This window comes from Petaurus breviceps, unplaced genomic scaffold (genome assembly GCF_028583685.1).
Source record: "Petaurus breviceps papuanus isolate PSGF00001 unplaced genomic scaffold, PetGlider_PUasm1.0 91133, whole genome shotgun sequence".
Taxonomy (NCBI): domain Eukaryota; kingdom Metazoa; phylum Chordata; class Mammalia; order Diprotodontia; family Petauridae; genus Petaurus; species Petaurus breviceps.
Window position 1 is genome coordinate 67,458,513 of NW_027187419.1, and position 24,876 is coordinate 67,483,388.

At 38.1% G+C, this 24,876-nt stretch overlaps 1 protein-coding gene across 8 annotated transcripts in view; it reads left to right on the forward strand.

The window, feature by feature from the left end:
* The window catches only part of FRY (FRY microtubule binding protein), a 586,038-nt gene that overhangs the window by 558,164 nt on the left and 2,998 nt on the right, over nt 1-24,876 (forward strand). For 6 of the 8 annotated variants that reach the window (XM_069080517.1, XM_069080511.1, XM_069080515.1 and 3 more), the window contains 5 exons: nt 804-902; nt 5,499-5,582; nt 18,976-18,993; nt 21,323-21,433; nt 23,966-24,168. In XM_069080517.1, the coding sequence (XP_068936618.1) occupies nt 804-902; nt 5,499-5,582; nt 18,976-18,993; nt 21,323-21,433; nt 23,966-24,168 (515 nt within the window). The remainder of the gene's footprint in view (nt 1-803; nt 903-5,498; nt 5,583-18,975; nt 18,994-21,322; nt 21,434-23,965; nt 24,169-24,876) is intronic. The other 2 variants (XM_069080512.1, XM_069080514.1) reach the window with 1 other exon arrangement.

Here is a 24,876-nt window from a genome sequence, read left to right on the forward strand (position 1 = left end):
GTGTTACACTAGGCCTGGGGTCAGGAAGACCTGAGTTTTAAACCAGCCTCAGGTCTTCCTGATACTTATTAGCTGTGTGACCCTGGGAAAGTCACTTAACCCTCTTTATCTCATTTTCCTCATCTGTAAAATGAGCTGGAGAAAGAAATGACAAACCACTCCAATGTTTACCAAGAAAATCCCAAATGGGATCACAGAGAGACAGACATAATTGAAATGACTGAACAACAGCAACAACTAATAACAGTATAGCATTGAAAATGACTGGAAAGGATGTGGAAAGAAAGCAGGATTTAAAGCCAGGAAACCCCTGGGTTTGAATCCTGACTCTGACATTTATTTCTTAGCCCTAAGATCCTGGGCCCTCTGAGCCTCAGTTTCCGTCTGTAAGGGAAACTAAACATACTTGTACTACCTACCACCTCACCCCACTCTTTAAACTCTGTAAGCCTTAAAGCAGTATGTAAATCTGACTTGTAAACATATACATTAGTGTGTACATATGTATGTATACACACATATATGTTGTTGTTCAGTCATATAAGAGGCCAGATTTGAACTCCCGAAGATGAGTCTTCCTGAATCCAGGCCTGAAATCTATCCACTGCAACACCTAGCTGCCCACACATTTAAATGTATGTACACACTAATATATGTACAGATGTACCCTGGTTATATATACACAGCATATGTATGTTACTATATATACTACCACCTGCCCTGGCAGTATTTCTGAATAATCATGCCTTTACATTTGTATATAACTAATTTTATTGTTGTAAAACTTTCTCCTGTGACTTTAGCTCCTATCCTGTGGACTTCTTGACAAGCTGAAGTTCAGTGTTCTAGAACTGCAAGAATATCTGGATACCTACAACAACAGAAAAGAAGCCACTCTCTCAGTAAGTCATGTTTTTTGCTGTTGGATTAGTTAAAGCTAAGTGTGACCAATAAGCAGCAAAAAGAACATTTGGATCAGGTTGGATCCAAGGATCTGGATTCAAAGCCCAGCTCCATGGCTCTTTTTTTTTGGCTTTTGGAGGGCAATTGGGGTTAAGGAACTTGCCCAAGGTTACACAGCTAGTTTTGTGTGTGTGTGTGTGTGTGTGTGTGTGTGTGTGTGTGTGTGTTAAGTGTCTGAGGCCGGAACCGAACTCAGGTCTTCCCAACTCCAGGGCTGGCACTTTACTCACTGTGCCACCTAGACGCCCTTCCATTGCTTTTTACCAGTAGGACTTTGTATCTACTTGGGCTTTTCTGGGCCTATTGGAGAAGATGACCTTCAAGGACCCTTGCAGCTGTATGATCTCTTTAAGTGTGAGTTGTGAGGCCACTGTCAAAATATTACGGTTTCTCCCTACCTCCTCATGAGGTGGAGATGGTAATGCCTCTCTCTCTCTATAGAGATCAGATTGTGAATTTAAGATCAGGAGTGAAATGATGCTGGGTTCAGCTATGTTAGTGATATCCTTATGGAAAAAAATATATATATCAGGTATTGCTCTTGACTCTGTAATGAGTCTATCAAGAAGCCAGAAAAAAAAAGTAGAAATCTCTTTTGATTTGTGAAATTCTTTTAAGTTCTTCCAGGAATACTTTTTGGGCCTAAAACCAATTCACATTTTCCTTTAAGGCTTTGGATGTAGCTGTTTTGACTTCATTGTCTTCTTCTAAGTTTGTGTTTTGATCTTCCCTGTCACCATGGTAACTTTCTATGGTCAGGGTGTTTTTGTTGTTGTTTGTTTGCTCATTTTTCCTGCCTATATCTTGACTTTTAACTTTATGTTAAAGTTGGGCTCTGCTTCAAGCTTCATTCAGGTTTTTCCACGCTGCTATTTTCAGAGCTAATTCTGGGGGTCTGTACATTTCCAGTTTTTCCAAAGTGTTACGATCTAGGGAGAGATGTGGTCATTGCTCCCATGGCCTATGCTTCAGTCTGTGAGCAACCACGAGCACCCTTTCCCACCCTGGAACTATGACCTCTCCCCACTCCCCTGAGGCCACATGCTCTAGTACGTCTCCTTGCCACCATGACCTGGAAGCGCATATGAGCAGTGCAGCAGAGTTCTGCTCCCAAGAGCGGCAAAAGGTCCCCTGCAGCCTCCTTCTGAGCAGTCGTCCGACTCCCTCACCTACTGTGAGCTGAGAGCTCTGGAAGCTGTAGCTTTGGATTCAGTGCACCCACCCTATCCACCACACCCAAGGCCTGTTGCTGGCCTGCCAGGTGCTGCTGGTCTGTGCTCGTCCCTCATCCCAGTAAGACGGACCTTTCCTGCCAGCCTTCTAAGCTGTCCTGGGCTGGAAAATTGTTTCACCCTGTCCTTTTGTTGGCTACATCTCTCCAGAATTCATTTTGAGGCATTTAAAGTTGTTTGAAAGGAATCTGGGAGAGCTTAGGCGAGTCCCTGCCTTTCTCTGCCATCTTGGCTCTACCTCTAGGCATCTATCAATTGGTGAAGATCTTTTTGTAAGAATTTGAAGTCACATGTTTTCAGGCACTATTAAATTCTTCCAAGTATTTCATCTCTTACTGAGTTTATTAAAATGGTACATAATTCTGCTTCTGAAAAGTTGTATATAAATGAGATTTTTTTTTGTAAATTAAGTCATTTCTAAACACAATAGGGTTTCTCACCATTTAAAGGGTCCCTATGATGGATCCTTTTATAAAGCAAAGAAATTGTTTTGTGAGAATAATCATCCTCTAATTTATTTGTTTTATAAGCCCCAATCTTCATACACTGTGATGCCTCCATTTTATCAAGAATCATAAGGAAGGAACCATTCCATTATTTAATAACAGAATATAATGCTGCTAAATGACTGAGGGGATAGAACACTGGGCCTGGAGTCAGGTATGGCCTTAGTTCAAATCCAGCCTCAGTCATTTATGTGACATTTAAAAAGATTAGAGAGACATAGTTTCTGACTAATCATTTTATGAATAAGCCTGGAAGGTTATTAATAAAAGGATGGTCACTTGGCCATCTCTCTTAGACCAAAGACAGTTATGGCAATGGGGCTTACAGTTTGTATATACCCTTCGAGACAGTAAGTGGTCAATGGGGCTAAAAGTGATCCTTGCACAGAAAAATTCTCTCTACTCACACCATCCCCAACAGTACCAGACTACTGCCAGCCTTGGGCTATCTAGACAACAGGATCTGTCTCTACCCAAACTTGGTTAAAACACAATGGGCTTCCCCACTCTAGATTAAATTCTTTGTAAGGTTGGGTGAGGTCTGACCGAAATGAGGAGAGTCAATGCAATCTCATTATTGTAATGTCCTTCAAAAAAAAATGGAACTTTTTAAAGTGAGGAATTTAGAAAAAAGAGAGGACCTCCAAGTCTCCCTAAGATATTGAGTATTAATAATCATTTCTCACACTTCCTAGATGTGTGACACTTGACCTCTGTCTGCCTCAATTTCCTTATCTGCTTATGGCACCTACAACCCAAAATGGTTGTGAGGATAAAATGAGATCATTGTAAAGTGCTTAGCACAGTGCCTGGGAGCAGCTGCCATAGTAGGTGCTATGTAAATTTTAGCTATTATTAGAGCAGCTAGATGGCCAGCCTCAGACATGTCCTAGCTGTGGCAAATCACTTAACCCTGTTTGCCTCAGTTTATTCATCTGTAAAATAAGCTGGAGAAGAAAATTGTTAAACTACTCCATTATATTTGCTAAAAAAAAAAAAACCAAATGGGGTCACAAATAATCAAACACACCTGAAACAACTCAACAAATTGTTATTATTGTTATTATGACTATATCTATATTTCCCCATCACAGTAATTGATGACTGTGTCTGCAGGCTTCTGGGTTGGGCGTCCTAGATGGCACCTGTCTTTGGCAACCCTAACTAACCTCAGCAGATTTTTGCCTTTGTTTTTAAGAAACTGATTCTGAGAGGACTTGAAAGGACAGACCACAATTTTCTTACCCAAATCAAGTCCTTAGTCACAGTGCATCTAACTTTGTTAACTAGTTCCTGAACAGCTAATTATTAAATAGCCAAGCAGAGAGCTTTAAGAACAAATAATTACAGCTGATTTGTATTTGTTCTTCAAACTAAGCTATTCTCACTCCAAATAGGAGATGAATATCTCTTTAAAACTTTACCAAGCTATGAAATGTGGCTCCCTCAGCCTCCTTTCCTCTGTCTTCCTGCCTGATTGATCCAATCAGGAGAACTGTTGAATCAGAACTAGCTCTGATCCTTAAAACTCCTTATGATGGATATACCATAATTCTGGGTGAACAGGACTTAGCTTACTTACCCTTTTTCTGAAAGGGCATCTGATAAGAGCATCATTTTCTCCCCTCACAAATCATAAAATTTCAGAGCTGGAAAAGACCTTAAAGATTACCTTACCTGACATTTCGTTTTATAGATGAGGAAATGGAAGCCCAGAGAGGTTAACTAACCTGTCCCAGGGAACACAGCAACATGGCCCAGCCACCTGACTTCCTCACCCAGTGTTCTCTCCAGTATATCATGCTGTCTGATCCTTTCTCTTCTTTGATTTTTTTTCTCCTATCTCAGTTTCTTTCCCTTATCATTTTTTCCTATGCTGATGCCCTTTATCCTGATTTTTGTGGCCATCATATGCTTTTTTTTTAACTTTATGTTTGCAAAATGGCTGGCTACATTAGGGCCTTCTGATTTGTCTCTACCCCTCCTGGCAATTTTTGTTATTGTCAGAGGCTCACCAAAAAAAAATGCCTCTCTTCTTTTCTCTTAAAAAAAAACTTTTATATTCACCTTTCTTCCAAATGCTTGAGATATCACAAGTCAGATACTTAAAATATTATCATCCTGGAGATTACTATATTGTACAGATAAACAGAGTGTGCCTTTCCACTTAGAACATAACTTACAAGATTTACATGTATTGTGAATCAAATCATGTTCCCCTAAAACATAGCTACTTAATAATAAAAGCTTAATGTAACACAACCTGTAACAGGGTTAGTCCCTCTGTTCCAGAACACCAATGTTCCAGAAGGTTTCTACCATTTGTCCATTTATGTATTTTGCTATAAAAAGTAAAGAGATAAATTTAGACCTTAAATATTCTAGGTATAGACTTACAGTAAGCAGGGGCTTATGAAATATATTTTCAGGACTTGAGATTTGAACAGTGCTAAAACTAAGAGTTAAGATGACCATTGAACCCATACAGAGAGATAATATACTAATAGTTTCAGCCCAGTTTAAAAGATGGGGTTTTCTAAAAATTCACCAAAGCAAAAGTTTATTATGCCATGAGAATGAAGACAGCTTTTATCTTATGCACCAGCTCCAGTGTCGGGATAACCTGGATCAAATCCGGGCTCAGATACTCAGCACCACACCTAGAAATAACTGGCCGTGTAACCTTAAGCAAGTTACTTAACCCCTATTGCTTTAAAAAAATATATATATTCTCAAGCCATCACTAAACCTATCTGTGTGCTTCTATTTCTGATGCCTGTCTTTTTTCTGAAAACAGTGGCTTGCAAATTGCAAGGCAACATTTGCCGGAGGATCAAGAGATGGAGTAATTACTTGTCAACCAGGAGACTCAGAAGAAAAGGTAATAAAAGATTGTTAGTATTTTTCTCTTCCGTGCTTTGACATGGTGTGTTGTTGTTTTTTTTTGTCCCTCTGCCCCCCCATCCCCATAAAAAGTCTGTGCACTGAGCTTATAATGTAAAGTTGGCTTTAGTGTATAAAATATAAAATGCATAACTCATTTTATAAAATAGCTAGTGAAATTTGAGTATAGGAATGAGAGAAAGGGGGAAGATATGCCATTTATTTGTATAAAAGGCAGATGGCCTTAGTGTTATTAGTCATAGGAATCCATACCTTATCGGAGAGAGCAGGTCAGTGTGTTTTGTGTATTTATTTGCTTTTTTTTAAGAAACAAAATCATATAAGTATGCATCCCTGATTTTCTGCTTACTACTTAACTATACTAATCATCTTCTAACAAATCTTTATTACCACAGCATATAAAGAATTTCATTAACTCTCACTTTGCTGAACCATTAGAGTTGGTAGAGTTTAAGACCTGGAAGAAATGGAACCCTAGAGGTCATCTAACCTGCCTGCCCCCTCCCCTTTTACAGATGAGGAAACTGAGACCCAGAGAGATCAAGGGACCTGCTCATGGTCACACAGCTAGTGAGTAGCAAAGCCAAGAACAGAAGCCAGGTCCCCTGACTCCCACTCCAGTACTCTTTCTACTATACAACACCCTGATTAGTTCTTTCAGAAGATCTGAGGTCACTATAAGACTTTCAGCAAAGGTTGCCAATCACAATGCAAGTTACATCAGTATTCATTTTAATTCTACAACTTAGAATTATTTCACAGCCACAGAATGTAGCTGAGCAGGCCTTCTTGTAAATGTGCGCCACTGTCACTACATGAGAATATGGGTAAAATTGTTCCCAATTCATCACTGCCACCAAAAGAGGCAGCTAAAGCATGTGCCCGCCTGAGAAAGGGCCATATGCTTGTGCAAAAGCAGCACATGATGAGGGTAAAAAGAACCCAGCAGTGAATTACAGACTGTTTCGATTCAAGTCCAGCTTGGTAATAATGACTGGAAATAATCCCTGCTGAAAGGACTGTGGCCATAGGCATGTTTATTTAGATGTAAGGATAGAGAAATGGAAGGGATTTTAGAGATGATCTAGACCAACCCCTGCCTTTTTATAATTAAGAGAAGGTCCAGAGAGATTGTCACTTGTCATGCCCAAGTCCGAGGCTACAAATCCAGTGTACTTTCCACAACACTACACTCCCTTCTCTTCCTTGTCTGCTTCGAGATGGTGGCAACCTGTACCTCAGCTAAGAGAGGTACCATCTTTTACAGCCATTGGCTTGAGCCCCTTATTATAGTCTTAGTAGAAAATGTTTTTTTTTAAATGAGCAAGCAGAGGAGATCAAAGATAAAAAAATTTTCTCCTTAGAAAACTTGAGACATATTGAGAGAGTGACAGAGAGAAGTCTTTAATTTCCATATGTCTACCTGAGGATAGAGAGCAAGTTTTTGTCTCTAGAACTGCCATTATGGGACCTTCTTAAACATTATTATTGACTTTTTAAAAATAAATCATAAATGTGGCAAACCACTCGTCCATTGTGTGGTGGAAAGAACACCAGATTTGGAGACAGAGTCCCGGGTTCTAATCCTGACTTTGCTGTTTACTACCTGTGTGATCTTGGGCAAGTTACTTAAACTCTCTTGGCCTCAGTTTCCTCATCCATAAAATGGAGGGAGCTCTAAATCTGTGATTCTATGAGCCTGTGACTAGATATGAACAACTCTATGGCCCAGAACCAAAGCTTTAGGTTTGTATGACCTGACTTTTTTTTTTTTTGGGGGGGGTGGTGTTCCTCATACAAATCTCTCTCTTTTTGCCTCTATTCCTCCTCCTAAGCTTTCCCCTTGAAGAATCTGGCTCAAGTTTGGTTCTTGAAAAATGAAATAGCTCTCAGCTCTCATGCAATAATTCAGGCTAACGGAAACAATGGATACAGGGTGTCCCAAAAGTATTAGTGCCATTTTCAGCCATTAAAGGCTTTCACACAACCAAAATGCAAAAATTACATTAGGATGTAAGCTTCTCTCACAGGTGCTGCTTCATTCCTTGTATTTGTATCTCTCCTACCTAACATAATTCTCAGCACATAATAGGTACTTCATAAATACTGATTGATTGATTGATAAATTATCCTTTGCTCACCATTTGGCCCCACTTCTGAAGCAGGTACTTGCCTGGTCCTCCAAGCTTATAATACTACCCTGGGTCAGCCTACCCCACCCACCTCAAGGGATAAGGGGCTTGCTCAGGATAAAAAAAAAAAACAAAACCTGTTTTCCTCAATTTCTATAGTCCGCATAATTCGACTTGTTCCTTCACTATCCCTTCATCTTCTTGGCTTTTAGCCCCTGCTTGCTCCCCTTGGTCTAGAAAGCTTGATGTAGGAATTCTTCTATTGATTCAGGAATTCCTCCCTGGAGAACAAGTTTCCCTGGAGGGGTCTTATGACTGCCCAGCCTTTCCCTCCAGGGACCAAGTCCATGAAGGCACAACCACTTTCAGTCTAACTTCGTCTGATCAGCTCTGGTCCTCTCTCCAGCTCTTTTGAAAGCTATGCCCCACCCAAGGGCCTAGCTCAGTCTAAGAACAGGAAGTGATTCATCATTCATTTATCCTTAATGTTCTGGGACAACAAGTACCCAAGTCATGTTAACAGCTTATCACAATTAACCTAGTCAAGTAAATTTCACACTTTATTGAGAAACCTTGTAAATGCTGAACAACGTCTTCAACAGTGGAGGCTGAGGACCCAAGATTCTAATTGGGAATACCCACTACATAAAAATTAGCTTTTTTGGTGTCTGAGAATAAATGTTCTGAATGTCTGCCTATGTGACAAGGAAAGGAGGTAAACAGAAACAAAGCATGAAAGCTTTTTTTTTTTAAAGGAAATTGTACATTGGAGCAGTAAGAAGGCGTTTTGTCAGTAGTGAATACCATTCCTTCCCCCACTTATGAAACTATAGAATTAAGTAATTATTTCACTGCATGAAGTAAAGGGGAAATAAAAGAACTGATACTTTTAGGGCCAATATCCTTGTATTTGTCTTCCATCCTTAAAACTGGCTTCTATGCCCCCAAATCACCCTAGTACTGCCTCTGATCCCCACTATCACTTCTAGGTGCAACCAGGGCTAATCACAATAACAATAACTAGCATTTTTTTTGAGGGGGGAAGGCAAGGCAATTGGGGTTAAGTGACTTGCCCAAGGTCACACAACTAGTGTCTAGTGTCTGAGGTCACATTTGAACTCAGATCCTCCTGGCTCCAAGGCCAGTGCTCTATTCACTGAACCCCTAGCTGCCCCAATAGCTAGCATTTGTATAGTACTTTATGATTTGCAAAATCCTTGACATATGTAAACACATACACACATATACATATATATGAAAGGGTTTTATAGGAAAGTGCTATTTTTTTCTCCAATTTACAGAAAATGAAATTGAGGCTGAAAGAGAATAAATGACTTGCCTAGGGTCACACACCAGTCAGGTTTTTTCTAAGGCCAATACTGTCCGCTACACCACCTAGCTGCTTAAAGGTAGACAACATAGGGTGCAACATTCTGGGCAGGGTACAACAGAGACTTTTTACAGTATTATTTTTTATAAATGCATATTTTTGTGCCTGAAAATTCCATCTCCTAACAGGTTGGTATTTAGTTGGTGGTATATTTTGTGGCTGCATTGGAGTGAAAGTGCAACGCCTCTGTTAGGGGAATTCAGGGCAAGTTCTATTTTTTAATGCAGAGGATGCAGTTTTCAGAGTGCTCAGGAGCTTTGTTCTAGCTGTCCTTCTTAGCACCACTCTGGCCTCATGACAGGAATGAAATGAAAGAAGAAGAAAGGACAGTGAGCAAAGAGGATGAACAGAAAGTAGCATTGCTGGATCCTCTTCACCTACTAAAAAGTGGTGGGTGAATTTAGACTGTAAAAAAAAAAAGTAGAATAACTTCTATCCAGATTTTTTTTTGCTGTATTTACTGTAAGAAAAAACACACTAAATCATAGGAAAACGTGTTTATGTGTCGAGGAGCTAGTTAAGAAATCCATTACCCAATTATACATTGGGACCAGTGCAGATCTGGCTCAATTTCCTCTCTTTTCTATTTAACTCCAAATTCAGTGCAGTGATCATGGATTATCTAAATGATGACCCCAACATACTTCAAGATCTTCACTCATCAAGGAGGATTCATTAGACTTTACTTACTAAGTCAGGAAAATGGGTTGATACATTTCAGAAATACTTTTTAACAAGGACCAAAACAGAGTTTTCTAGTTAACACCAAATTAATCAGAAAATTCACTGAGCCAGAGGATCCTATTCCACAAGCATTTAGGTTAAGGCTCTACTATTCATCTCTCACATATTTTAAGAAGAAACATAAAACGTCTGTAATGTTTAGTCCACTTATTTTTGTGCGTTCATTGCTTCTTTGTGTTGGTCCTTTTGTCTTTCCCTTGGTACTTCTACCTTTTCTCTTGTTCTTCCTTATTCTTCCCTTTTTGCTCATCTGATCTTCTCTTTTCTTCTTCTTAGTCCTATGTTCTTTCTCCCTGCTCCATCTTCTTACTCTTTCTCTTCTCCATATATTTTGACAAAACTTGACAATTGAGAGGGTACCAGGAGTTCATTCATATATTCAGTACTGTCAGGTGCTGGCTTTTGTATACAGAAGAAATAGAAAATATAGTGGCTGGCCTCAGGGAACTTAAAACCCAGGTTTGTTGACCAAATATCCATAAAAGATGAGAGAACAATTGAGCATCAGATTTCTACACAAGCATTTGGGAGAAATCTCTCCTCTCTGAATTCATATGGTAGGTAAATGATGCCAAATATATATTTATGACCACACAGGAATTATGGAGGTAAAACCTTGGTTTTATTATTATGCTCAAGCATAGGTTCAGAGAAAACCTGAACAAGTAAGAAGATTCTGACAAGGCTTTTTATAGGAAAAATTAAAAAGCAGAGTGACAGAGAAATAATTCATTTACATATTGCAATCTCATATATTCCTCTTGGGCCACAAAAGTTGAAGAGAAGATAGACCCATAATCCCATGCTCTCTTCAATGCCATAAAAGTTTATCAAATTTAGTCACAGTCTCATACATCCCCTAATGAAACAAACTCTGTAAGTAAACTAAGTCAGGTTATATGTTAAACTACATTTAGAGGATTCATAATTAGAGTGATTGAGGAATAGGATTTACATGGGCCCAAAGAGTGAGGGACAGTTGATAGTCTTCCTCTGGCTTCTTATCTAAGGAATGCTTAAGGCTCTTAAATAAATTTTCACACCCCATGGGACAGTTTAGTTCTGATGAGGTTTTGGTTAACTTTCTTTTTAATGAGACCTTTAGTTAAGCAAAAATTGCAGGAGGAATGATCCTAATCCCAAATAATAAAAAGGATATTTTAAATATTCCCATAGCACAAGTGCAGACTGACATAGTAAAAACTGTATCCATATAAGTGCCGAGAGGATGGGGAATGCAAAGATGATCAGAGGTGAGAGTGAAATTAGTCAGGGAAAGCTTTTTAGAGAAGCAATGTTTGGAGGGTTGGGGTAGCTATTGACATTCAGCTCTTTAACACCAACTGGACCTTGTCAGAATATCAACCCTGTTTCAACTCCTAGTGAAGCTAGTCTCAGTAATCGTAAAGTGGCCCAAACATTTCTTGAGTGTCCCTGCCAGCAACAGGTTGCCCACAGCATGAAGAAAAGTAATAGAAAGAGATGTTTTGGATTCTTTGGGAGGCACAGACTATATTTAGCAGACTGAGGCTAGTCCAGAGACCTAAGTTTAATTTAGTCAGCCTAAAATTGCTCTAACTCTTTACAATTTAGGCAAAGGAAAGCAGTTTGTCTAAATCGCTCAAATAACAGCTTCAGTTTGCCACTTCACTTTGCCAATAGAAACCTGGAAATAGAGCTGCACCTGGCACAAAGTCCATGTAATGTACAAGTCTTAGGAGAGTAGCCCTTAACTGTTTTACTATTATGAGTACAGGAAAAAAAAAAGCTTAAGAGTTAGGTCAAATGGTGCAGGAAGCCCACTCTTTTGCTAACCTGAACTATACAAACTCTCTGGGCTCAAACTCAAAAGCAGTTCTCAAGAGAAGTTAAGACCCAATACATTGTCCCTTCAGTTCATGCTCTTTTCAGAAGCTTGGCTTTCTGATTCTTCTTGAACAACTTTTCCTCCCCACATATTTGCATGAAATTGGAACCTTGAGGGACATAAAGGGCCCTATATCTTAGGGATAGAAAATAGGAATAAAGTTAAATTTATAGACTCTATGCTTGAGACATTAATTTCCATTTTAGAAGATCAAAATATGCCAACAACAGATATTGAGGTGTTTTGTGTCCGTACAAACGTTTGTAATTCAGTAACTAGGCCAAGAGGCTCTTTTCTTCTTCCCACCTATACTCATTCAACACTGTAGAGCACATAGTGGAAATAGAAATGATGATCAATTTTTAAAAGACACATAAATAATAGAGGAAACATTTATTAAGCACTTACTATGTGCCAGAAACTGTATTAAGTGCTGGGAATACAATACAAGCAGAAAGACAGCCACTGCCCTCAAGGAGCCTATATTCTAATGGCAGAAGACAGTGGGAGAGGTACCCTGGCAGGGGCAAAATCTGGAATGATTCTGAAGAGTCATGAGCTGAAAAAACGTAGAAAGCATGGCTGGCATAGGTGCCTCCTCCGCCAGAGATTAGGGGACACACTTACCACCCCCACAGGAGGAGATTTGTCGAGGGGGAGGCATTGCCAGCATGAAGATGAACGCTGGGGTAGAGTTTCAGAAGGAAAACAAAATTTCTCTACCTTGTACCAAACCCTATGCCAACCTAAATCTGTCTTTCCCAATGGCCTTTATTTCCCCCCATTTAAAACAGTCCTAAGTAAGAATGCTTGAGGAAGAGAATCTAGAAAAAAGAAATTGATCATTTTTCCCCAGGTAGTGAATGTTTCTTTTCCACATTTTCCTCTGCTCTCTTGAATGAGAAATATCAGATATGTATCAAAACATAGGAAGTCAGAGACACCAGAAAACAATATAGCTGAAAAACAAAAGGCTACCCCTCTCAGATACCTGCTTAGGTTGGCTTATCAGGAGGATGATTTTCCAAAGTTTAACTCAGTATCCCAAGGACTCTTGAATCTTTACACCCTACAGGCATGGATACTAAAAAAAAGAATGAGGCCATTATTGAAGGGAGACAAATTATCCTAGAAGAAAAATAAAGGTGCTCAATGAATGATTTCTGTTTCTTGATAATTTTGTCTTTGATGTTCTTGGTTTCATTTACTTGTCGTTGCATCTCCTGTAGAAGCCTTCTCAGCCTAATCACTTAAAAAGAGGAGGGAAAATGCCTTTGTCTGACCTGAACTCAGTACTTACGGCTAGGAGTTGTCATGGTGAATTAATTTATACAAAAGGCATATTCATATAGCCTCAGCTACTATTTACATAATATATAATGTGTAGATAATTTATATGATATTCTTGTAATTTTTTCTATAATAGCCTCAGTTGCTATTTGGAGAAAACTGAATATTTATAATTATTTCTGCTGGTATTTGAGGGGAAAATGAAATAATTGGTTTAGGACATTTGCCTTTGACTCTAGTTATATGTGACTAATCAATATAACCAGACCACTGGCCCTAGTTCAAGTTTCATCTTTTGCTGAGCTGAAAATGAAACATTCAGTTGGAAAGATAGCCAGAGCACTGCACATTCCTAATCCCCAAAGAATCTAAGGGAAGCAGAGACCTTGCTTGACTCTCTCCTAGGCTGACTCCCAGCTCTCAGGATCCTCCCAGTCAATGACTTGGCCTGGTATCTGCAATCTGAAACTCCAGCAGCATGTCCTACTGTGACTGAAGCATTCTTGTGGTGAAAAGCTATCCATCATCACCCATTGGAGAGTCATGAAACTGTCATAGATGACTTCATAGGAGGATACATTGTCACAAGTTAATGGATAAAAAGAAACAGTATTCTAACTAAGCCTGAGTTTCTCCTTGCTGTGCCCTTGTAAAATGTAATCAAAGGGGCCCTCTCTAACACCCACAGACTACTTCCTAATATACCTTTGTGAGCAAATATTGCACTGATGGTGTATTTAGACATTTTCCTGTCCCTGATATAAAAGGGAAAATGTAATTTGTTAGTGAATAAGCCAAATTTAAAGGCAACAACCTACACTTCAATGATAGCTCAGAGATCATTACCACTTAGAGAGAGTAGTAGAAATATAGTAATCATGGTCAATGTCTTTGAATAGATATATAGTAGTGTTTAAATGTTAATACAATGTCAGTATCATCTCCCAGGACCCTGAACATGGCATTTACTGATTCTTGGATGACTTAGGTGAGGAGTTAACAGCCGAGAAGCTCTGTGATTGGATGGTTAAATTTGCGCAGTTTGAGAACTAAGCTCCAGGATGAAAGTATAAGAAAGGAAGCTAGCTAATGGTGTTGTCTAACAAGGATTTTAAAGTGCCTCTTTTTCTTCTTCAAGCTGATTTATGCTTGCATGATTCTTAAAGGAGCCATGTAGGCTGCCTGAATCTACAGTAGTCACATTAGAAATGTTTGATAGCTAACATAAAAGTCTTGACTCTAGATTTAATAAAAGTCTAAGGAAATAAATATTAAATATTAATAAAATCCTTAATAAAGGGATTTGTTCTGTGAAGTTTGGATCTAGTCAAAGGGCCACACTTGAGAACCTGCAGGGCCACATGTGACCTCAAGGCCATAGGTTCCCCACCCCTGGTCTAGAGTTTTCTCCTGTAGTAAGGATCTCATGGGATGTGTCCATCCTTTCAAAGACCTAGGTCTAGCCCCAACCTATTTTACTTAGCAATAAATTGCTATAAAATTTTCCAATCCCATGAGAAATCTGGTTCTTATCTAAGTGTCCAGACAGAACGTAACTAAAATAATGGCTTTTCCTAGTGGCCTAGTGACCTTTCTCTAGGGTCACTGAGGACTTTAGGACGCCTCAGCAAACTGAAGCTTAGGTACATTCTTACTTGTCCCTTAATAGTAACAGAGAGCATCTGTGTATGGCTTTGAGTACAGAAAAAAAATCTACTTTTTACCTTTAGGCCAGTTGTCATCTATATTTTATCCCACAGAGTTTAAAGCAGTGGTTCTCAGGTTTTAACGTTTATTCATTCAATATTTATTAAGCACTGATTATGTGAAGCATTGGGGGAGATACAGTTATAAATAAGACACAGTCACTGCCTTCAAGGAGCTGATGCTGACAATAGGTTTTTAAAATACTTATGACGTGTTTATATCTTCATATTCAAGTTCTTTTAGATGGTTATTTCCCTCTTAAGTCCCAAAGGATGCACAGAAACATGATTAAGAACCTTTGATGTTATTGTTAATCATCATTGAAACCAGGTGGTTCTGGGCTTGCTTTCTCCCTGCAGAATCCCATTCTGTTTATCCAGTTGTCTGTGTCCCCCATCATCAGGATTTGAGATCTTAGGGGAGTCAGCCAAGTTTTTGTTTTGATCATTATTCCTATCAGGAAAATGTTTCTTTTAGTCATATGCCCTTGTGACTGCTCTAGGAATCAGGGTATCCCAAGAACTCAGAGTCAGGACTTAGGGAGGTACTCAGAGCACAGAAAACAATGGAATTTCATCAGTATTTTAAAGAGGAACTTTAAAACTTTGAAACATTGAAAATGTTTTTATGGCTTGGGTCTCTCCAGCCAGTATCCCCCCAAAAGGCCTAAAAGCATAAAAGTAATTTAGAAAATACTAAAGGATCAAGAGGTGTGACGTAGTGCAGCAAGTGTCAAACTCAAACAGACATGGATGCCTCCAGCCTTTCTACACTTGGTTTTAGAAAACCACAAGAGAGAGAGAGAACTCAAGAGAGATAGAGAGAACTCAGAGAGAGAAGAGAGAGACCTAAAGCTGGAAGGATTTCAAAGAACATCTAGTCCAACTGGCTCCTCTTTCACATATAAGAAAACTGAGGCCCCAAAAGGTTAACTTACTTTTCCAAAGCCCCACAGGTAATGAGTAGGAGCTAGAAATTGAATCAAGATACTCTGATTTTAAAGTTAGTTAGTGTTCATCCAGCTGCATGGAGCAGCTTCATTCATTTGCACCTCAGAAAGGTGCTTTTTGCCATCCCTTTTGGTCATTAGGGACTGAAAGTAGAAAGTAAATTGTAATATAGCTTAGGACAAGTGAACTCTGTTCAGAAGTAACATCTCATATATATATATATACATATATATATATATATATATATATATATATATGCAAGTTGTTCAGTTGTTTCAGTCATGTCCAACACTTTGTGAACCCACTTGGGTTTATCTTGGCAAAGATATACTGGAGTGGTTTTCCATTTCCTTCTCCAGCTCATTTTACAGATGAGGAAACTGAGGCAAGTAGGATTAAGTAACTTGGCCAGGATCACACAGCTAGTAAGTGCCTGAGGTCAAATTTGAACTCAGAAAGATGAGTCTTCCTGACTCCAGGCCTGGCACTCTGTCCATTGCACCACCTAGCTTCCCTTCACATATGCAGGTACTCCCACTCTGCCTAGATACAGTGTGGTATAGTAGATAAAGAGCTGACCTGGGTACTACCTATGACATACTGTGACTGGGTCACACTAAGCAAGTCACTTAACCGTTCAGCAACTCCCTAAGACTCAGATGCTTTATTATGTCCCAAACTCTTAACTTGCCCAGAAGGTGTTGACTGCTAGAGGATGTCTACAGTTGCAGGAGTTCCCTAATGAAATAACAAGTTCACTCTCTATCCCTTTTAAGTTTGCAAAAGCACTCTGAATACATGACTTCATTTGAGCTCCCAACATCCCCATGAGGTAGGCACCATAGTTATTATCATCTTTCCCATTTTATAGATGAGGAAACGGAAGATCAGAGTGGCAGATGATTTATCCAGTGTCACCTAGCTAGAATGTGTTAGAGGTGGTATTTGAATCCTAAATTTTCCTTACTCCAGGTTTCACTGTGTTCACTGTGCCCTACTGCTTTAAGGATGCTTCAGATCTCCTACCTATGAAGGTCAAGGATACCCTGAGCTCTATTAGTCAGAAATTGGCCAGACCCCAAGAAAGACATTATTTTTTACTAAAGAAAGCAGAGGAAAGAAATTAGCCAGCATTACAATTCCTTAGGAGCATTTTCTTTGCCTTTATTGACTAGAAAAGATTTTATTTCAGCCAACTTGATATCTTTTTTGGCTTGCATTAATCCCTTCCTTTGGAACAGTTTTCCTGACCTGAGACCATGTAATTTACTCAATTTTGCTTCCTTCCGTGCTTCCAGAAAGTAAATTCCATAGTGGCAAACCATTAGTGACGGTAATTTGCTAAACTGTATATTAAATGCTTCAGTCCTATTTGAAGTTATCCTGCAGTTTTTCAAGGTAGAAAAGGAATACAAGTGAACAGAAATGATCATTGGCTTCTGAATCTGCCCTGTCTCTTGCGCAGATTTCATTGGCAAAGGCTTGGTTATGAAAACTGCATGACCCTGCTAGTTTTAAGCTTTATTTAAAGCAATAAAACTATTAAATATTCTCAGCAATTTAATTTCTATCATGGGTTTGAGGTATGAAATCTCAACCATTGGTAGAATTGTGGAATCTATTCATTATTAACAGAGTGAAAATCTCCATGTACTGGTCCCTAGGGATATGATTAATAGAATAAATGTCATTGTTCTGGGAGATTTTAAATTAATGTTTAGTGTGTCAATGTCTATGCATTTTTTGTCATAAGAGGTTTAAATTGTTATTTACATAATCAGAAATTTGTGAGGGACTCAGTGCATTAGGTCCGGCCCTGGAACCAAGAAGACCTGGGTTCTTCTTGTGCCTCAGACACATCTTGGCTGTGAGCAAGTCCCTTAACCTTTCAGTGCTCTAGGCCAGAAGTGTCGGATATGCAGCCCAAACCAGATTAAAATGTAATTGGAAAATGTTTAACAAAATAAATTATAATGCAATACAACATAGACGATGATTTGTGGTCTTCTAAGTCACTATGGGGCTGGCAGAGATCCAGTTCTATTTGAGTTTGACACCACTGCCCTACCAACTCTCTAGGATCTAAATTAAAGACTAATTGCTTAATTGCATCAGTGGAGGGAGTTTTCCACTCTGGAAGTTTCTCACATTGATGATAGGGGCACTAAATTGCACACTGAAGCACTGACTAAGTGTTATTTATAGGAATGTTAAATTGATAATATTGTGAGCATAAAAACAGGACTTCTCAGCTAAACTGATCTATAAACATTTTGATAATTCTGAATGGAGTATATACTGGTTTGAGATCAAGAATGGACAAATCAATTCAGAAAATAATTCCAAGCCAATTTATGGTCTCAGATCCCATGTACCCAAATCTTCCTTAAGCCAATACTGTGATTATGACTTAAGGAAACCAAAGAATTACTGTCCTTGGAGCTACTGTCCTACCCTTCTACTCAAAGTTTTCATCTTCCTATAATTAAAAATTACTAGCTTAAAAATATAAGTTACTAATCCCTTTTAGTCTAAAATAACCATGATGGATTTTTTTTTAAGTTGTCCATTTTGTTAAGATTAATCATAAAAGTACAAAAAATGCTCACATGTACTTGACTCTCTTTGAGGAGGGGAAGACCACCACCATCCCCTTTAAAGGAGCATGGACACTCCTGCTAAACATTTTCCAAGTACAGAGGAATCAGATTTGTAATGAAAATGATAATTGGGGTATTAATGGCATTTGTATTTATATTATCAATAAATACTTGTTTAATTTCCAGAGTGCATAAGATTTCAAAAATCCTGTTAAAGACACAGACGTGAGCCCCCCAGCAGCTTGTTTTATGCTCCAGTTCTATAAATGTCTTGAAAAATTACTCAGTTGATCTTTTGAGAACTGAATTATATTATTATATCAGCTCCTCGAAGTCAAGAAACAGTCATTCAGGCTTATACACCTAAGTCCTTCAGGCACTAGAAGCTTGACTTTTTGTTACCTGGCTGCCAAAATCTTAGCAAACTAAACCTTTAAAATCTACTAAATGCTGGTTCCGTTATTTTGGCCAATGGCACTCACCATGTGTGTAGAGCTTGTGTTTAACTGGAATGCGGTGCATGTTGTGGGAGTGGAACACTAGCAGCCATTGACAAAATTGAGGCAAGCCATGCTAATACTGCTGATGGTGATGTTCTTAAAGAGGGCTGTGCTTTCTGTTGCATGCATTACACTGACCCTCTACTTTCTTTCCTTTCCTTTTTTTTCCTGTGCCATGCTTGCTGGGTAGCAAATGGAATCTCTTGCAGTAAGTCAAATGTTCTTTCATACTCTTTGTCCATTAAGCTATGGACCCTTGAATGAACCCTGAGTTTACTGTTACTGTTATATTTCTTAGCATGTTGTCCCTTTTTCATTTCTGTTTATTTATTTCATAGATAATTAGAAACTTGTCATTTATTAGTAGCATTCTGAGTTTTCTTTGCAAAGAAGAAACCCTAAGTTGCTATGATTTCTGATATTGTCCATGGGTCATTTAGAATAGTAATTTATATTACATATAAACATGTACTATGTGTGTGTAGCATTATTTGAAGCTTGTGTACATCACAAGTCTTAATTAGGGTTTTACATTGAATTAAATTAGAGAACTGTCTCTGCTGAATTGTAGAACTGCCATTAGGCTTTTTTTTTTTCATTTAATAGAGTCTTTTTTTACTGTCAACAGAATAAGATTTTAAATGGGATTTAAAATTTTACTAAGTTGAATAAAATTTTAAAATTCTGCTAAATAGAATTCATTCATTTATAAATCAGCTGTTAAAAGGTTTCTGTAAAGAAAAGTTTGTTCAAGAATGATAAAAAATAATGTACTTTAAACCAGTGGTGTCAAAGAGAAAGAAAGAGGGATCACTAAACTGTGCATAAAGATCATTGCATGTCACAGATTGACTTCAAAAAACACATATTAAAATTATCTATGTTTTGCTTTGTTTTATTTTATTATTTCCCAATTCTAGTTCAGCAGCACTCAGAGTGTTGTGGTAGCATACAATTTGATACCTCTGCTTTAAACAATGAAAACTTTGCTAGGGAGTACTTGAAACCTAACCTACTAGCTACTTCACAGAGGTCAACTGAATCATATTTTCTTTCCTAAATCAAAAAAGTAATCCAGCATCATTCAGCTCAGATAGATATATAGTTGGATCATATGTTTATATCAATCAGTTTTAAAATGAGAAAAGATTGTGTTATTTGATAACTATCACATTTTCTTCCCCAGACCTTATTTTAAATCTTATCAGACTGATTTGGGGGAAAATACCTCTAGTAGTTTATAGTTAACAAAGAACTAAATTCTAGTAACTAGATTCATAATTTCTCATCCTTGTGGATATTCTTGTATTGGGAGTAAAAAAAAGGAAACAATTATTAAGTGCCTACTATATGCCAAGTACCAAATTCTGGGGGCTAGTTCTCATTTTTAGGAACCTTTCCCATCAACTACCTTATTCATCAAACTAACATTTAAAGTATCACTGCCAGGTTTTAGAGAAAGTAGCTATTTTTTAAAAAAAAGGCAAAAATAACCAATTCAGAGACTGGATAATTCCCTTAAGTGTAAAAAATATTGACTCCTTTTCCCTAAAAGGCATGTGTGAGCTATTCTGATTTTAATGAAAATAACTTTTTTTAAGTCCAGAGTTATCCATTTCAAAGGAGCTCATTGGCCAGTTCCTACAGTTACTTCTCAATTTACTTTCCATAAAAAATGTACTTTTCCTATAAATATTTCTAAAAAGCACTCCTGGGGTGGCTAGGTGACACAGTGAATAGAGCACCAGCCCTGAAGTCAGGAGGACTTGAGTTCAAATGTGGCCTCAGACACTTAACACGTACTAGCCATGTGACCTTGGGCAAGTCACTTAACCCCAATTGCCCCTCCAAAAAAAAAAAGATGAAAATTAGAAAAAAATAAAAAGCACTTCCTTTGACTATCATTATGTATGTATCTTCCCTCTAATAATGATAAACCTGCTTTTGATGTTTTGAAAACATTTTTAATTGTCTTACAAAATATCTTGTATGTGTGATCTTTATAAAAAAATTTTAAATTGTCTCTGTGCTCTATCCTTAATAGTAGTTATAAATAATTAAGAAAGGCTAGCCAGCCTGGGATTATGCTTATATAATATAATACTAAGGTCACCCACCCAGATCAAACTTAATGTTTTCCCTTTCAAAATACTTTTATTAAAAGCATTTTTTTTTCAGTTAAAAAAAACCAGATTACCATCTTATAAAATTATGATCATTTCTAAGCTTTAAGTTTTAGGCATTTATTTGCAAACAGTATAGACTGCCATGGTCCACTTTATCAGACATTGCTCAGGGGACTATGACTAACCCACAGTTAATTTATTCTTGTTCACAATGTTAAACTCTACATAGGTAGTCCATTCATTGATTGGATTTTGGTTGTTTCGTTTTGAATTGAAATGATTAATTATACTTCATTTAAAAAACTGAAACATGTCCCCATAGATTTCACTTATTATACAAAACTAATTCCAAGGTTAAAAAAAAAACTGTTCCTTAATAACTATGTCTTCCCCTGTAAATTTTTTCTTTAGCAATTGGAACTGTGTCAGAGATTATATAAACTACACTTCCAGCTGCTGTTGCTTTTTCAGTCCTACTGTAAACTCATTGGCCAGGTGCATGAAGTTAGTTCCATGCCAGAGGTAAGTCTTAAGCCCAACCCACTCTTTGTATTCAAGTGGTCAGTTCTGTTTTGTGTTCCTGGTTCCCACTAACACCATCCAAGCTGCTCCCTGTCCCCATAACAATCTGAGATTTCATTCATTCAATGGCAATTATTTACTTTAGACCCATGGTGCTAAAATAAATCCCTCATGTATTTCTGTCCTCATAAGAAAAGATGGTAGGGTTTTCATGTACTTTTTGCCTGATAGACATTTAGAGAATCCTTGATAGGTTTTAGAGGGAGGTGTTATGGACAGAGCATGATGGCACAACATCTAAGGGAGAATGATACTATTGCTCTTAATCCTAAGGAAGGGTTAATGACTCTCTCCACAATTTAGATATAGAAATATGATGATTTTAATAAGCAAAGAAAATGTCATTCCCTTACTGAGATAAAAAGGCAACATTATGTTTATTCAACTTTTAAAGATTTCCCCTTCCCTTAGGAACAACTAACATTGAATTCAAGACTATGGCATTATGCAAAAGAGACGTTTTAAATATAAAAATTGAAATTATTCTAAATTTGAAAATATTGCCTATAAAGGAACTAACATTGTCAGAGAAATTAAGATTCCTTTGGGGTCAGCCAGGTAGCACAGCAAGTAAGAGCACCAGCTCCAGTGTTGGGATGACCTGGGGATCGAATCCCGAGCTCCTACACTTAGCACCCACCCAGAAATAACTGGCCGTGTAACCTTGAGCAAGTTACTTAACCCCAATTGCTTAGGGGCGGCCAGGTGGCTCAGTGAGTAAGAGCACCAGCTCCAGTGTCGAGATGACCTGGGGATCAAATCTGGGCTCAGATACTTAGCACCAAACCCAGAAGTAACTGGCTGTGTAACCTTGAGCAAGTTACTTAACCCTGATTGCTATTTAAAAAAATAAATAAATAAAATTAAAAAAAAAAAAGATTCCTTTGGACCTTTGTGTCTCCTCAGGACCAAAAAAGCAAGGTAGGGTACTCACCTGGCTGATCAGCTCAGCCCATCACTGATTGAGGGAAATTAGCACCTCCAAGGTGAATGTCTATAAACCATCTAAAAATTAGATCATTAGAGAGATGAACTATGACCCTATACTAACTATCCAAAATTTATGGAGAAGAATGAATACATATTAATATTCTGTATAAAAGTGAATGGTATTATTCAATAAAAGAATAAGATGCCCCCTGTATTCCCTTTTAGTCACTCAATCTCTGCAAGACAGTTTATGGAAAACATATATCTCACAAACTTTGACTTTTCTCAGTTGACTTACAAATGATCAGGGAAAGTGAAATTATTTATTTCTGGGCTAAGTAGGCCAGGTTAAGCTTTGTTCAACTCTCTAGCACTTGGCCTTTCTGATTATAAAACAGGATTGTCTTCACCCAGAAACTAGAGGAAATGCTCCAAATCAGTAAAAGAAAATTCAAGTTCTATTTTAATGTAGATTAGTAGAAAGATACCCAATATTTAAAGAAGGAAAATGCTCATTTCCCAATTTAAAAAATGGAACCATAGAGAAGCAGGACACTTTCAAATCGTGATTTAAAAGAATTTTTAAAATAAAGTATCAGTAAATAGATATTTATAAAAGAGCCTGGAAAGTCTCTTTTAACCATACGTTTATACCATATATTGTCCAAGTAGATGAAGAAAATGTTACAAAACCTGAAATCTAAAAGATGACATACTTTGCTAGAACAAATTTTCCTTTATAGAAATAACCAAGATCATCTTAAATCCTTATTTAAAAAAAAAAACACTTATTTTAACATGTCTCTTTTGTGGAATACCCTCAAAATCAAATGACAAAAAGTGTCCTTGTCTTATTACACTTTTTAATCACTAAAAAGCAGCAAAGATTCTTTTGTCTGATTAGCATCTCTTTGAGAGCCAGAGAACTGGATATGTCTCACCAAGGAAAAAAACCCAAGGTCACCTGTGTGACTCCTAAAATACAATACCGATTTGAGTCTTTCCCTACTTCCTTCGTCTTTTATGTAAATATTGGAAATCTCTGCTGTGATATGGAAAATAGTGGTAAATAAAAGAAGCATAAAAGGTTTTCTGGATATGCTTCTGCATCCCTGGGGAGTCAATATAGAGAAAGCAACAATAAACAACTTTTGTGGGGGAGTACATAGTAAATGGGGAAGTCTGTTTCATTCTACATAGCACACTATAAAACATTGTTTTGGGGCGGTTAGGTGGCACAGTGAGTACAGCACCGACCCTGGAGTCAGGAGGACCTGAGTTCAAATTCGGCCTCAGACACTTAATACTTACTAGCTGTGTGACCTTAGGCAAGTCACTTAACGCCAATTGCCCTGCCCTCCCCCTCCAAAAAAAAAAACAACAACATTGTTTGACACATACACACACTGTGCCATACAATGTCACTTGTCATTTTGGAGTCACCAAGATTCTTTTTGCTTAACGACACACACAAGGCATGCAAAGACAAAAGTAAATGCCCCGTCTGCACCTAGTGTGGCCTCTTTTCTTTTTCTTTCACAGCTGCTGAATATGTCCAGAGAACTTAGTGACTTAAAGAAAAACCTGAAGGATGCCACAGCTGCCATTGCAATGGATCCTCTCTACATAGAGTCTACCTGGCCTGAGCCTACATTCAGTTCCACAGAAGCAGCCATCCAATCCATGCTAGAATGCCTGAAGAACAATGAGCTTGGCAAAGCTTTACGACAAATCAGGGAATGCAGGTAAGGCTTGCCCCCATGTACACTCTCTCTTTTGCTGTCATTTGTAAGACATACATGCAGTTGTTGCGTGCTACCTGACCCTCACCAAGGTGTTCCTAAGGGAACAATGAGGCATTTCATTATTTGCTGTGGGGAAACTCTACCATTGCCCTTCCAAAAACAGACCCATTTTGTGGAAGAGGAATCTGGAACCCAGGCAAGCTGCATAGGAAAGTGCTTAGAGTGCTGGGTTTGGAGGTAAGGAGACCTGTATTCAGATCCTACTCAGACATTTACCTGTGTTACCCAGTTAACCTCTCTGGGCCTCAGTTTCTTCATCTGTAAATTGAGGCAGGTTATCCTCAATGTCCAGTCTCTGAATCTCGGAGTCTGTGCAGGGCAGTGCATTGTTTGGGGTTACACAGTTCAGAGCTGCCAGAGTCAGTTCTCAAACCCAATCCCAGTTCTCTTACCAAGTCTCAGTTATCCAGAAAAATTAACAGACTTTGATATTTAGATGTTGATGTTGATGGTTTTGTGTTGGTCACTGAATAAATTCATCCTTGTATATATCCTACCTAAAATAATGAAATGATTGAAAGAAAACATGTGCCATGTAGTTCAGTTACAGGTTGAACTAGATAACCTCTGACATCCCTGCCAACTCTAAAATGTTATGATTCTTCAAAAACTAATCATTGAATTTCTTTTCTCCAATATTTTGTACTG